General features: G+C 40.9%; 1 protein-coding gene across 1 annotated transcript in view; it reads right to left on the reverse strand.

The window, feature by feature from the left end:
• Positions 1–3988: 3988 nt before the first annotated feature.
• F7 (coagulation factor VII) overlaps positions 3989–15584 on the reverse strand; it is a 37032-nt gene continuing 25436 nt past the window's right edge. Inside the window, exons 5-8 of the mRNA XM_030201528.1 lie at positions 14111–14251; positions 8427–8533; positions 6917–7037; positions 3989–4671 (exon numbers count right to left, since the gene is read on the reverse strand). Of these exons, the coding sequence (XP_030057388.1) occupies positions 4094–4671; positions 6917–7037; positions 8427–8533; positions 14111–14251 (947 nt within the window). The 3' untranslated portion in view covers positions 3989–4093. The remainder of the gene's footprint in view (positions 4672–6916; positions 7038–8426; positions 8534–14110; positions 14252–15584) is intronic.

Genomic DNA, 15584 nt, shown 5'->3' on the forward strand with positions numbered 1-15584 from the left:
GTGTTTCTGGTTGGTAGGTCTATAAGGTCTGTCATGTAACTCAGGGCTTCTCTGTATATAATTTTATGAACCAGGGTGCAGATTTTGAATGCAATATGTTCTTTCATTGGAAACCAATGCAGTTTTTCTAAGAGGGGTTTGGCGCGTTCGAATCTTGTTTTTCCGAACAAAAGCCTGGCTGGTGTGTTTTGAGCAGTTTGGAGTTTCTTTATAAGTTGTTCTTTGCATTCTGCATAGATTCCATTGAAATAGTCTAGATAGCTTAGTACCATAGATTGTACCAATTTGCGAAATATTTCCCTCGGGAAAAAAGGTTTCACTCGTTTGAGTTTCCACACTGAGTGGAACATTTTCTTTGTTGTTGATTTCACTAGACTCTCTAGTGTGAGGTTTCGGTCAATTGTAACTCTGAGAATTTTCAGATTGTCTGAGGTAGGTAGGGTGTGGTCTGGGATGTGTATATTGGTGGGTTTGTTCGTGTTGTATTGGGATGAGAGGATAAGACAGTGTGTTTTTTCTGTATTAAGTTTGAATTGAAATGCATCTGCCCATGAGTTCATGATGTTGAAGCTGAGTTTGATTTCGTTGGCGATTTCCTTTAGATCATGTTTGTAGGGGATGTATAATGTGACATCATCTGCGTAAATGAATGGGTTAAGGCCTTGGCTGGATAGGGCCTTGGCTAGTGGGGTCATCATTAGATTGAAAAGGATTGGTGATAGTGGTGATCCTTGAGGTACTCCTCAGTCTGCTTTCCATGGTGAGGATATGTTTGAATTTGACTTCACTTGATATGTTCTAGTAGATAAGAAGCCCTTGATCCAGTTGAGTACACTACCACCAATCCCGGAGTAATCTAGGATATTTAATAATATTTTGTGATTTACCATGTCGAACGCACTAGACATGTTGAATTGTAGGAGAAGAACGTTTTTGCCTGTTGCAATTTCATGTTTGAATTTGGCTAATAGAGTGATTAGTACTGTTTCGGTGCTGTGGGAGGAACGAAATCTTGATTGTGATTCGTGTAATAATGAGAATTTGTTTATGTAGTTGGTAATTTGCTTGGTTACCAGGCTTTCCATCAGTTTGAATGCCAGTGGAATGGATGCTACTGGGCGGTAGTTGGTGATATCAGCTGTTTTTCTCTTGGTATCTTTTGGTATTGGGGTGAGTAGGATGTTGCCATTATCCTTAGGGAAGAGACCATGTTGGAGCATGTAATTTAAATGGGATGTGAGGTCTGCTATGAAGCGATGGGGAGCGGATTTTAGTAGGTAACTGGGGCAGGTATCTAGTTTGCAGTGAGTCTTGGAGAACCTTTTAATCGCTTGGGTGACAGTTTCAACGGTGAGGGGGGCGAAGCTTGTCCAGGTTCTGTCCGCTGGGTGTTCGCCGTGTATTGGATCCATACACTCAATGAAGTTTTCGATGTCAGTGATGTTCTGAGGTAGCGTGCTACGTAAGTTTACAATTTTTTCGTTGAAGTATTTGGCAAGTTTGTCTGCAGATGATATATCTGTGTTGGTTGCGGTGACCAAGGAAGTATCTAGTAGTTTGTTCACGAAGTAGTATAATTTCTTCGTGTCTTTGTAGTCTGGCCCTATTTTGGTTTTGTAGTACAGCCTTTTGGCTTGTCTTGTTGCGTATTTGTAGCTTCTTTGTGTTTGTTTCCATGCGTTGAGTGTTTGTACGTCTTTTAGTTTTTTCCATGCTTGTTCTAGTTTCCTGGATTGTGTTTTTAGTTTTTTCAGTTCTTCGTTGTACCATGGTATCGAGTTATGTCTGCATGAGGTTCTTGTTTGTAAGGGTGCTATTTCATCTAATGTGCTTTTGCATCTTTTGTCCCAATCTGAGAGATAATAAGTTGTGTCCTTTTGTGCTGTCCATTCATTATTGTATATCTGTTGCCAGCTAAACTTGATGATAGTGACGATTGGAATTAAAAAAATGAATAGGACTGAAATTACATGTCTGAATTTGTCATTCTGTACTGTTGGCATCAGGGTTTTATTGTATATGCAGGTTCCTTGTCCTCAAATGTCCCATGCATAAGATCTGGCAGCAGCAACAGCACATGAGCAATCTAAACATTACTACTACTACTACTACTACTACTATTTAGCATTTCTATAGTGCTACAAGGCGTACGCAGCGCTGCACAAACATAGAACTCCACATTGGAGTTTGCGGATTGTCTGCCCCTTTGTTTTCTTCAAACATAGAAGAAAGACAGTCCCTGCTCAAAGAGCTTACAATCTAATAGACAAAAAATAAAGTAAGCAAATCAAATCAATTAATGTGTACAGGAAGGAGGAGAGGAGGGTAGGTGGAGGCGAGTGGTTACAAGTGGTTATGAGTCAAAAGCAATGTTAAAGAGGTGGGCTTTCAGTCTAGATTTAAAGTTGGCTAAGGATGGGGCAAGACGTAGGGGCTCAGGAAGTTTATTCCAGGCGTAGGGTGCAGCGAGACAGAAGGCGCAAAGTCTGGAGTTGGCAGTAGTGGAGAAGGGAACAGATAAGAAGGATTTATCCATGGAGCGGAGTGCACAGGAAGGGGTGTAGGGAAGGACGAGTGTGGAGAGATACTGGGGAGCAGCAGAGTGAGTACATTTATAGGTTAGTAGAAGAAGTTTGAACAGGATACGAAAACGGATAGGGAGCCAGTGAAGCGACTTGAGGAGAGGGGTAGTATGAGTAAAGCGACCCTGGTGGAAGACGAGACGGGCAGCAGAGTTTTGAACCGATTGGAGAGGGGAGAGGTGACTAAGTGGGAGGCCAGCAAGAAGCAGATTGCAGTAGTCTACACGAGAGGTGACAAGGGTGTGGATGAGGGTATTGGTAGAGTGCTCGGAAAGAAAGGGGCGGATTTTACGGATGTTGTAAAGAAAGAAACGACAGTTCTTTGCAATCTGCTGGATATGATCAGAGAAGGAGAGAGAAGAGTCAAAGATGGCCCCAAGGTTTCGAGCTGAGGAGACAGGGAGAATGAGAGAGCCATCAACAGAAATAGAAAACGGGGAGAGTGGGGAGGTGGGTTTGGGGGGAAAAATGAGAAGCTCGGTTTTGGTCATGTTTAATTTCAGGTGGCGTTGAGACATCCAGACAGCAATGTCAGACAAGCACGCTGAAACTTTGGTTTGGATGCAAGGTGAGATATCAGGGATAGAAAGGTGGATATGGGAGTCATCAGCATAGAGATGGTAGGAAAAGCCATGGGATGAGATTAATGAACCAAGGGAAGAAGTGTAGATAGAAAAGAAGAGGGGACCAAGAACAGAACCCTGAGGTACGCCGACAGGCAGAGGGATAGAAGTAGAAGAAGATCCACCAGAGTGAACACTGAAGGTGTGGAGGGAGAGGTAGGAAGAGAACCAGGAAAGGACAGAGCCCTGGAATCCAAGTGAGGACAGGGTATTGAGGAGTATGCTGTGATCGACAGTGTCAAAAGCAGCGGAAAGATCAAGAAGAATGAGGATGGAATAGAGACCTCTGGATTTAGCCAGTAATAGGTCATTGGGGACTTTAGTAAGCGCAGTTTCGGTTGAGTGGAGAGGGCGAAAACCAGATTGTAGTGGGTCAAGAATAGCATGTGAGGACAGAAAATCAAGGCAGCGGCGGTGAACAGCACGCTCAAGTAATTTGGAGAGAAAGGGAAGGAGGGAGATGGGTCGGTAATTAGAGGGACAAGTAGGGTCAAGTGAAGGCTTCTTAAGGAGAGGTGTGGCCACAGCATGTTTAAAGGCAGCAGGGACAGTTGCAGTGGAAAGTGAGAGGTTGAGAATGTGACAGATAAAAGGAGTAAGAGCAGGAGAGATGGTATTAAGAAGGTGGGTGGGAATGGGATCAGAGGAACAGGTGGTACATTTTGAGGAAGAAAGGAGAAGTGTAGTTTCCTCAATAGTAACTTCAGGAAAGGAGGAAAGGGAATGAGGGGAAGGAGAGAGAGGGGAACGGACTAGTGGAGGGAGAGGTGGGGAGGTAGAGAATGCAGAAAAGCTCTATTTTTATTTTTAAAGTTTCTCCTATTTCTCCCATAGCAACATTTTTGACAATAAAAATCATCAAGACTATACTTTCTTATTTTCAGTTGGCTAGCTAGCTTGTATGGGTGAACTCTCATGCTCTGGTTTTATCTTATTTTCTAGCCAATCAAGATATTTTGAAACGCGTGTATAAACCCCGTAGAGACCTACTTTAGCACATCCTTTCCCCCAACTAACAATGCCTGTCAGAAACCACGTGTTCTTGTATTGTGTGGCGTGAGGGCCACCACTGTCTCCCTTGCAAGAATCCTTTGTTCCTTCAAGGTAACCAGCACAGAACATATTTGCTGAAATATTCAATTTGCTGTGCTGGATGCACTCCTGTGTCTTGATGCGGGGCACCTCTACCTTCATGAGGACATCTGGTGAGGCGCCACTTTCCAAAAGCCTCCCCCATCCACTCACCATGGAATACCTGATGGAAAGCAGTGCTTGCACTGCAAACCTTCTCTCTGGCAAACACAATGGAACTATATAGTCGGTGTAGTTAACAGGCTGATCCAGCATTAAGAGGGCTATGTCATTATCATGGTTGGTTGAAAACCACACGTAGTGTTCATGGATTATTATTTTAGCAACTCTTCTTATTTCTTCGGTTCCTTCTGACACAGACATTCGATGTTCACCTGCAAAGGAACACACATCCAATCATGTTTGTATTTGGAGATGAAATTGCCCGAGGTTATGGCTTATGTAGAGGGAACGCTACTTAATGTTAATGGTACCCGATTAATTAGTTTGTAAATATCTTGAGTTTATAATCACATATGTAGTAAATCCACTTAAATACCCATAGGAGATTCCCTGGTGACCTCAGCGGTGCTCATTTCCAATACTTAGAGATAGCAATGCGTCCAGCACCCACCTCTTCATTGGTTCAACCAATTAACATGTATCAATTTATACTTATACCTAATTTTTATGTATATAGCTCAATGATAAAGTACTCATCTTTTTGTACATCAGACTGAGGGATTTAAGTGTCCGACATGCATGTTTCGCCCATAGACGAGCTGTCTCAAGGACAATCCCCCTAAGCCGTTATTAGCGCCAGCTTTGCTATTACTTTCTGGGTCAACTCCTTGCAAAGATCTTTGAACTATATACATAAAAATTAGGTATAAGTATAAATTGATACATGTTAATCGGGTGAACCAATGAAGAGGTGGGTGCTGGACACATTGCTATCTCTAAGTATTAATAATTTCAACCAACAGTACTTGCCACTAGAATTATCTTCAATCGTATCTATAGCAAGATCGATCTCTCCAAGTTTTTAGTTAAATGGAGGAAAGACTTCAGAAGCTCTGCTTTCACTATGAATGGCTATTTCTTGTGAATAACAGACTGTCTCATATCTCTTATAAGTAACTACTTATACGAGTTATGAGGCAGTCTGTTATTCACAAGAACTAGTCATTCATAGTGAAAGCAGAGCTTCTGAAGTCTTTCCTCCATTTAACCAAAAACTTGGAGAGATCGATCTTGCTATAGGTACAATTGAAGATATCTCTAAGTATTAGCAATGAGCACCGCTGAGGTCACCAGAGAATCTCCTATGGGTATTTAAGTGGATTTACTACATATGTGATTCTACACTCGAGATATTTACAAACTGATTAATCAGGTACCATTATCATACAGTGGTGTTGCAATTGTGGTCCCGTAATTATATATTCACTGAATTTGCCATCTGACTGGTTATGTAGAAGGAAGGCATTCAAATTTTGTGCTGGTGATGTGTGGGGGAAGAGATTTTTTACCTTTTTTAAGTTGTGATTTTGGGAACAATTTTATGATTTTTTTTCAATGGTTAAACTCTCTAACAGACTTTATAAAAGTACCCTTGGATTATGCATGTATAAATTAGGTACAGAGAATGTATGCACCTACTTTTGTGCAACATGTCTGGGGAGGAGTTTGGACAGAACATGAGCAGAGTTGTAATGTGCACCTATAAAATATTGGGTCGATATTCAAAAGGGTTTAACCAGACAGAAGAGGCACCTGCCTGGTTAAACCCCGCTGAACAAGCCGGCTGCAAGTATTCAGTGGTGCTTAACCGGTAAGTGTTGCTAGCTAGGTTAGGGTTGGGCCAGGAGCGGGGTTAGGGCAGAGTAGCAACTTAGTGAAAATCAACTCAGATCCTCTTCACTTCCAACAGTATGAAATAGTTCAAAGCACACCAGTGAATAATGCAGTCAACCCTCACATACAACCGCTGAAGCTAAAGCGGGGGTTCCTGTTCAAGAATTGTCACAGTATTATGAGATCTTTTTCCTCCTTCATACTTGCATAAAAACATGAGGGTTGACTGTATTATTCACTTGTGTGCTTTGAACTATTTCAGATAGCAACTTAGCCAATTAACAACGATATTCAGTCCGCTAACCGGCTAAGTAACTGTATAAAGTTAGGACAGCAAATCAGCTGTCCTAACTTTATTTGGTGAGTTAACAGGGCACTAGTATGAATATCGGCTGATGCTTGGTTAACTTCCAGGTCAACAGACATACCCGGATACTCAATGCCAGGAGTCACACAGGCCTCGCCATTGAACATCCAGGGTTAGGTCAGCCCGCGACTTGAAGTGGCTTGCAAACTGCTTACCGTGGTGGACTGAATATTTATATGTGAACACTTATGCATGTATATTTACCTGTGATTCTTGCAGGTTTTGTGAGTCAATATGCATGCTTAAGGTATAGAATATTAGCCTTTACACACGTGACGTTTACAGTTATGCATGTAAGTGCTAGTTAGGTGCTATGTGGTATTCTATAACTTTAGCGCGCAACTAGCATATGGTTTAAAACACAGTTTCACATTAAAGCCATTTACAGTTGATGATGAGGTGAGCAAAGTACCTACCTAGTGTTACAGTTAGTTGGTTGGCCTGTATGTTGAATAAACAGTGAGCTGCAGTGATTACCCAGACTGGAGAAAGCAGGGTGCCACCACAGATAAACTTATTACCATGCTTCAGCAAAGCCTGCAAACAAATTATGACATGTTAAATTCATCTTTTACTTTATTCTAGAAAGAAACAAGCATTGGAAAATCAGCTTGAAATTTTTTTCCTTATAGTAGTGCAAAAAATCCATTGCCCCAGGTAGAAAACTTAGACTGTGAGCCTGCTAGGGACAGAGAAAGTACCTGCATATAATGTATATAAACTGCTTTGGTTGTACCACAGAAAGGCGGTGTATCAAATTCATGACCTCTTACTCAGGGACACTTTTTATTTTTATTGTTCAAATAAAACAACAGGGCTCCTGACATTCCGCAAATTTACGGTTTTCAAGGAGCAGGAGGCCGAAGGTGATGGAGAAATACGAAATACAATCTGTTAAAAATGAATCACAGAAGTTAAGAATGGAGTTGTACTACATCATTTAACAGGACTCAGAGATAATGCTAAAGCAAGCAGGAAAGACCTCTACGTAAAGAGTACAATCAAAAAAGAGTAGTGGTTGGCCAAGGGACAATCCAACACAGGAGACGCTTTATTTGCTGCTTGGACAAAGGGATCTGACACGGTCCGTGTTTCGGCGTCATAAAACGCCTGCCTCAGGGGTAACAATAGTGTTCAAAAAGATTTACTGAACAAATAGAGGAGTGGCCTAGTGGTTAGAGCACTGGTCTTGCAATCCAGGGGTGGCCGGTTCAAATCCCACTGCTGCTCCTTGTGATCTTGGGCAAGTCACTTAACCCTCCATTGCCTCAGGTACAAACTTAGATTGTGAGCCCTCCTGGGACAGAGAAATATTCAGTGTACCTGAATGTAACTCACCTTGAGCTACTACTGAAAAAGGTGTGAGCAAAATCTAACTAAACAAAACATCCACTCAGGAGAAATGCCAAACAAACAGCCTTAACCAAAGGAGTCTGCTTGATATAATGGGCAATCAATGCTCAAAAAACAACAAATCCCTAATTTCACTGGTAAGATTCCTAGCTAGTGCTCAATAATAACCAGGAAAATGTACTCAGCATGAGTACATTTTCCTGGTTGTTATTGAGCAATATAACGGGGAAACACGACACCTCACTCTTCCTCCAAGGCCCTCATCAGTGATGCCAGTTAAGGGCGGCTTCAAAACAGCCCAGTTTGTGACCCATTTTTTTGTATAGGCACACAGTTGGCATGCAAATGTAAGCAGCTTGTTACAAAATTGCCATTAAATAGATAACTTTCCATTTCTTGGCTCTGTCGATACCTCCTATTAAAATTTCTCTTTATGATTTGACTAAACATATTTTATTTCTTCTATTTTCAAACAGTACTGAATCAACATGTGTGTAGCACTTTACTAGAACCACATTCCTATTAGAAAAATAAAATTAGCTCAACAAGCAGCAAAACTGTTTTAAGGCTCACCTGCCAAGGGCATTCACCTTTAGGACATTCATCACCACCTACAATTCGTCCATCTAATGTCTTCTCTCTTTTCTGTAGAACAGGTATTTTCCCGCAGGGATAATCAACTGTAGAAGTATAAAATAACCACTACATGAAATTATAGTAAGTATATTTTAGAAGATATAAAAGTATAATCCTAAACAAAGCACAACTTGGGAGAAAGGTGGCACCAGCATGATTTGCTGAAACTCTGGGGCTATCCTTCCCCCCCACCCGCTTGGATTGCATTACCTTCTAAAAGCCTTTTGAAGTGCAAGGGCGAGATCTGGAACTACCCTCTAGAGCCTCTGGTGCCTGCATCTTGGAAGCAGCTGCTTATTTCATCATATACTTTCTTATACCCTATGATAGCTGCATTTTCTTCAAGTGTTGGCAGGCTACAGGATGAACTGGCCCACAAGGAGCATGAGGTCTCGCTTAGTCAAGATCAGTGCAGCAGGCCTATTCTCCCCCCACTGAAAGAACTGAAGAACAGGGTCCTGCAGAATCGATTCAGCTGTCACTTGGGAGTACAGTGGAGGAATTCTTATTGCTGGCTGTTTTGGACACTGCTATCTTGGGTGGACCTTTGCAGCCTGGTCAAATGGCCTGTGCAGATGAAATGCCAAGATTGAGATCTGAGAAAAGTTTGACTAGTGCTATTAGACCAGGGCTGGGTAAGTCTCAGCCTTGTTTGCCATCTATGGTTTCCCTACCCTTTGGGAGTCAGCTTTGTGAAGCCTTCTATGGTCATTCTTTATACTATATGACTGGATTGGTTTGTTTAGACACTTCAGTGACTCGATGTTCTAGATATTGGGACGCTCTCAGCAAAGGCTGAACCTCAAGAGGTCATAAGGAGCAAGAGCTAAGGGACCCAGGTCAAGAAGATTGGTGTGCTGGAGCAATCTGCAGAAAATAAGCATCCACTACTGCACTGGTAATCCAGTAGAGAATGGCTATCCAGTGAAAATTAAAGAATAACCAAACCAAGTAGAATTTGAGATTTGTTAACTTCCCATGAGTTCCTTTAAGGGATAATTCTATAAGTAGGTGCCTGCTTTCCTATAGAATACCCGTGTAACTCGGTACATACACGCATATGCACTTAGGCATGAGCACTTATGCCAGCCATAGAGAATGTGTGTGCACCTATGTTTTTATTTATTTATTTATTTATTTGTTGCATTTGTATCCCACATTTCCCCACCTCTTTGCAGGCTCAATGTGGCTTACAATACATCATGAATAGTGGAAATAAGAAAATAGACATTTGGTGTTACAGAAGGATTTTGGGTTACATGGTGAAGAAATACATGATAGCAATACAACAGAAAACATTACAAGACGTTTCCAGATATAGGTGGGGAATGTCACATGTGTTGATCTTTGTGGTATATCTTGTCAAAGAGATGGGTCTTCAATAATTTGCGGAAGTTGGTTAGTTCGTAGATCGTTTTTAGGTTGCGTGGTAACGCGTTCCAGAATTCCGTGCTCATATAGGAAAAGGTTGATGCGTGCATTAGTACTCATAAATTATACTATTCAATTAGTTACATATGTAACTGTGCACCTAGTCCATATGTACACCTGGAAACTATGCGGAATCGCAGTTATAGAATAGCACTTAGGTGAATTTTTGGCATTTATGTACATATATGTGCATTTATATCCAAAGCATGGATTACTACTCCTTCGTCTCTAACTTGTTATGGAAAGTCTCTCTCCTGGTCTGATACCACTACCATGGAAGCAAGCAGCTGTCACCCCAAGTCCCGAAAGGAAGCAGACATCTGATCTATCTTGCCCATCAAATCACCATCCCATTTTCAAGCTCCCATTTTTATCCAAGCTTTGTGACAAGATTGTTTTTGATCAGCTTATTTCCCATTGTGATCAGCTCTCCATCCTTCACGCTCATCAAACAGGATTTCGTTCATCCCATAGTACAGAAACCACAATAACTGCCTTATTAGGTGAAATTCACGCTATCTTGGATCAAGGAAAAATTGCTCTCACTGTTTCCCTGGATCTCTCCACCATATTTGACCTAGTCTGTCACCCTACCTTACTTAATTGTCTTCATGAAATCGGGCTTTTGGGTACTGTCCTGAGGTGGTTTACTTTATACCTTTCAGATTACTTTTTCACTGTTTCAACCCCTTTCTCTACTTTTAAACCACAACCACTGACTTGTGGTGTTCCTCTGGGTTCTATCCTGTCTCCCTTGCTTTTTAACATCTATTTAAGTCCTCTGTATACTTTGATTCAGGATCACAATATTAGATTTTTCATTTATGCAGATGATAGTCTTTTAGTATTTCCCACATCTCACATTCTCCTGGACCTCTCTCCATTACAAACCTATCCTGATGCCTTCGCCGACTGGTTATCAAGCCACAAACTGGTACTCAATCCTTCTAACATAGTAACCTCTGGGATTTCACCCTACTCCTTCTGTTATTCCCATTCTTTTTCATAGACCAATTCTTGTAGTTACTTCCTTTCGCTATCTTGGAATTATTTTTCATTCAAATTTGACTTTTGCTTCACAGATAGCCTCGCTAGTAAAAACAGGATCTCTTACTCTCAGGAGACTTAGATCTATTCGAAGCTCTATTGATGCCAAGGCTTTACAGCTTTACAGATATTAGTCCATGCTTTTTTTCATATGCGGAACTTCCAACTCTTTGTCTCATAGGCTTCAAACACTCCAAAAACTGAGCTGTTAGACTGATGTGTAGAACTCATAGGTTTGATCATGCTACTCCCCTCCTTGAAAAATTACACTGGTTGCCTTTCCATTATCAAGCAATTTCCCAAAACTCTTTGTCTTACCCATAAAGCCCTGCACCTAGATTTGCCATTGTGTCTCTCTTGTTTAATTATTCTTGCATTCCTAATCACAATTTAAGATCATTGGATGCTAATCGCTTATCCTTACCTTCACCTCAAATGGCTCATTATAATTCAACACATTCCTCTGCATTTTTCTTTATGGCTCTAAAATCTTGGAATGATCTCCCAGCCTTAATTAGAGTTGAACCTTCTTTTCCAAAATGTAAACAACTTTTAATGACTTATTTTTTCCAACTGGCCTTCGGACACACTGCCTCTAGTACCTGAGAAAGGTATCTCCCTGTGATAGAGAGTCACTTCTTGTCCTTGCAGAAGCTGATACCACTTATCCTCACTCCATCTCTCACTCTTGAATGAATGTTTGCTTTCCTGTTTATAATGGTGTTCCTTTCCTTTCCTTCCTTTTATTATTATTTTATTTTGTAAACCCCTTTGGCGAACTCGTTGTATAAGCAGTATATCAAGTTTTTAATAAACTATAGTATACTACACATTTATGTTCATAACCAGTGTGTGAATCTTAATACCTAATTTAAAGCTAGCCCTTTAGGGTCTCCATTGGATACCCTGAGAAAGTAGTTTGATGAGACTTTTAATATCCCAAAGGAACTGGTGCCATCTGTGGGGAAGTGTTTTGGGGTTTTTTCTACCGCCTAAGAATCCCGCAGAGCTCCCTGAATTATCAGCTAGTGCTGCCCTGGTGTCTCAGCCCTCTGGTAAGCAGGGGCGTAGCCAGACAACAGATTTTGGGTGGGCCTAGGCAAGAATTGGGTGGGCACCAAGCGTTCTTCCCCCCCCCCCCCCAAAAAAAATGATCTCAGCTGGTGGGAAAATGCTTCTTTCCACCTTGGCAGCAGGCATGCACTGAAAAATGAGCATGCGCAGGTGCCGGTGTCTTGGAGAGTAGCGTTTTCTTTACCATCAGGGGAAAAATCTTCAGCTGGCAGAGCTTGGGATTCCCACCAGTTACCACTAAACATGTGCTACTGTTGGGTGGGCCTGAGCCATCAGGGCCCACCCAAGCCCACCTGTGGCTACGCCACTGCTGGTAAGGAATTAGGGAAGAGGAGTGTGAGAGCTATGGTGCTGGTGACCTTTGTTTTTGAACAGGATAAAGAAGGATTTTTAGGGCAATACATTGGTACATGCAGTTATGACTGCAAAAAAAGGTACCAGGAGCCTTCACCAACGAGACAAACCTTTAATTGTACATCATATGTCTTGTACATAAATCTTGTACCAATGGCCCGACATGGGCAGTGTTTCTGTGGGAAATACTTTCTTTTGATACTATTACTCTCCCTGTACTAGTCTTTAATGTGATTTGCATTCATGAATATGCTGTGCATCATAAATCTTTCAAAAAAACCAAAATAGCAGTGTTCAAAAGTCTATATCATCATATCAAACAAATTCAAAAAATGTCAAAAACGGGGGAAAAAGTCTCAACAAGTACAACAACCCTCATAAAAACAGTTAGTTGTGCGTACAAAAAGTCATCATAGACTAAAAAAAAACCCCGTAGACAAAAGAATTTTTTACATATTTTTCTAAATTGCTTTTCTCATAAACAATCAAAAAAAGTCCATAGAGCCTTGAATATACTTAGAACAATGTCAACATGGTTAAATAAAGTGCACCGAAACACTTATCTTTATGGCATCTGTCACTGTGAACTCCAGAGTGCGTGTAGAGACGCCATAAAGTTAAGTGTTTCGTTGCATTTTATTTAACCATGTTGACATTCTTCTAAGTATACTCAAGGCTCTATGGACTTTTTTTGATTGTTTATGAGAAAAGCAATTTAGAAAGATATGTAAAAAATTCTTTTGTCTACGGGGTTTTTTTTTTTAGTCTATGATGACTTTTTGTACGCACAACTAACTGTTTTTATGAGGGTTGTTGTACTTGTTGAGACTTTTTCTCCCATTTTTGACATTTTTTGAATTTGTTTGATATGATGATATAGACGTTTGAACACTGCTATTTTGGTTTTTTTGAAATCTTCATGAGAAGTTAGCAGTTTTGCCGATCTGTGTAAGATATTGTGCATCATAAATAGCTTGCTTGTAGGCACACGTCTAAAGAAAACCATTGAGAACATGAATTTTCACTGCTGTATAGGCCCTCTCATTGCAGGTCTGTTGCAGATTTCCAATGTGTAAAGCATATGTTGCACAAATACTGTTATACAATTGTACAGCCCAATGCACAAGTTCATGCACTGACAAAATGACATGAACTCATAGGTATTCCCAAAGCATAGCTTAGGTAGAGCTGAGGCGGGGTTTACCCTCATATTTTATAAAATGCACATGAAGGGCTATACATGAGAGATATCTCAGCCCACCTTAAGGGGGGGGAGTAACAACATCTCCGGTCCACCTTAACAGAAACCTAGCTAAGAAACCCAGAGCAGAGGGCAACTCAGGGGAAGGGAGTTAAAATCCCAGGCCCAGAGTGGATCAGGAAAGGCTATACTGGGAGGAGGGAACCCAAGAGAGTTTATTTTTTAAAGTCTGGAAAGATGAGTCAGGCACTACCTATGTCTCTAGTTTTAAATAAAGACTTGTATTTCTCTCAAATCTCACCCTGACTTAAAACCTAGTTCCGCCTGCCCAACCTATCACAGCATCCTACAGAAAAAAAATGTTCTTTTTGCGAATAGTAAGAGGATGGAGTTTTTAAATCTAACTTCTCCATTTGATATCAGAGCCACTAAAATATTTTCAACAGTTTCTGTCACCAAAAGTTAGTCCCACACATAAAAATAATGCAATAGGAGGCAAAAGGGGCCTCATTACCTTCTGCAATGCAAGATTCCCCGTCGCTGTCTAGGGAGTATCCCTCCACACATCTGCACTGCCGAATGGTAGATGGAGTGTCATTGCAGAACTGCTCACAGTTACCGTTATCATAAACGCATTTCAAAGTATTATTCAAAGCTGAGAACGAAAAAAAAAGGACACTTACACATTCCCATAGAACTGCTGTAGCTCAAACATCTGAGCTTCAATGTATTGAACAAGTGAGTTAATTAGGTCAATTATTTGAAACAGCTTTATGGTGTATGTTCAGATGGGACACAGGTCAGGTTTTTAAACACACCAGAGCAACATATAATGGAAACAAATGCAAGCTGCTGTAGGTTCCAGTGTCTGCCATTGCTAAGTTACATTAAGCAAGATCGGATATTCAACATATGTGATATCTAGGTTTTACCCATGGATTTTGTATCAGTTTTCAAGGGAAAGCTTTCTCTTTGAAAATTACAGAAATGTACACCTGCTATTTGTGCGAGTGAATTTCTAGGCAAAATTATGCACTTACTATTGTAAAAACAAAAATATATGCATAGAAGATCATTTTATAATAAGTCACTTATAGGAGGGCAAGAAAGTGTTTATTTGCAGCCTATTTTCTAAAGACACCTATGTGCCCATGGCGCTCATTTTCAAAGCAGATGGATATCTCAAAATACCTGAAAATACATCCTTCTATCAAAAACATGCGAATCATGACTCTCAGCAGGCAGAATTATGGACGTCCTACACTGCAGTTCACCCAAATAGCAAGGAGGCATGTTTAAAGTGGAACTAGGGAAGGCCCAAATTTAGCAATAATCGAATGGGAAGAAACGCCCAAATCAAAAACAGAAGGGCATCCTAAATTCGACCTGTTTCAACCACATCCGGGGTATAAAAGGTTGCCCTGATTGAGTAGCTGACTACTGGAGGGATTAAGACGTGACCCCCTCCTTAATCCCCCCCCCCCAGTGGTTACTGTCCCTCTCTCTGCCTTAACCCTGAAAGTGACACTGGAAAGGGAAATTAGGCTTCATGACAATATCAGGTATTGTAGGCATGCTGAATACATCAGCAAGCAGGTCTGAAGGGAAGCCTAGTGGTCGGTGCAGTTGACTGTAGGAGACCCAGGTTTCAATCCCACTTCAACTCTCTGTTTTTTTTCTTTTTTTTAATTAAATTTTTCAAATATATAATAATATTTCTGATTTTTATTATCATTTTCAATTGTATATTGATTTTAAATATTTGTGTGTTTTTAGACCCCTGAGGAAGGCTTTTTGCCGAAACACGGACCGTGTTGGGTCCCAATAAACTTTGTTTGGAGCTCTCACCACTGTGTTGTGCTGGTCACTTGGATTTGTTTTTTCTTCCACCCTCTGTCAGTTTCTGTAAATGCTGGCATGTCACCGGTTTAACGGCAAGGCGCTGTTGCATCGCAGAGCAATTTTTTTAAAATTTGGGACAACATGGC

The sequence above is a fragment of the Microcaecilia unicolor genome, chromosome 4 (genome assembly GCF_901765095.1).
Source record: "Microcaecilia unicolor chromosome 4, aMicUni1.1, whole genome shotgun sequence".
Classification (NCBI taxonomy): Eukaryota; Metazoa; Chordata; class Amphibia; order Gymnophiona; family Siphonopidae; genus Microcaecilia; species Microcaecilia unicolor.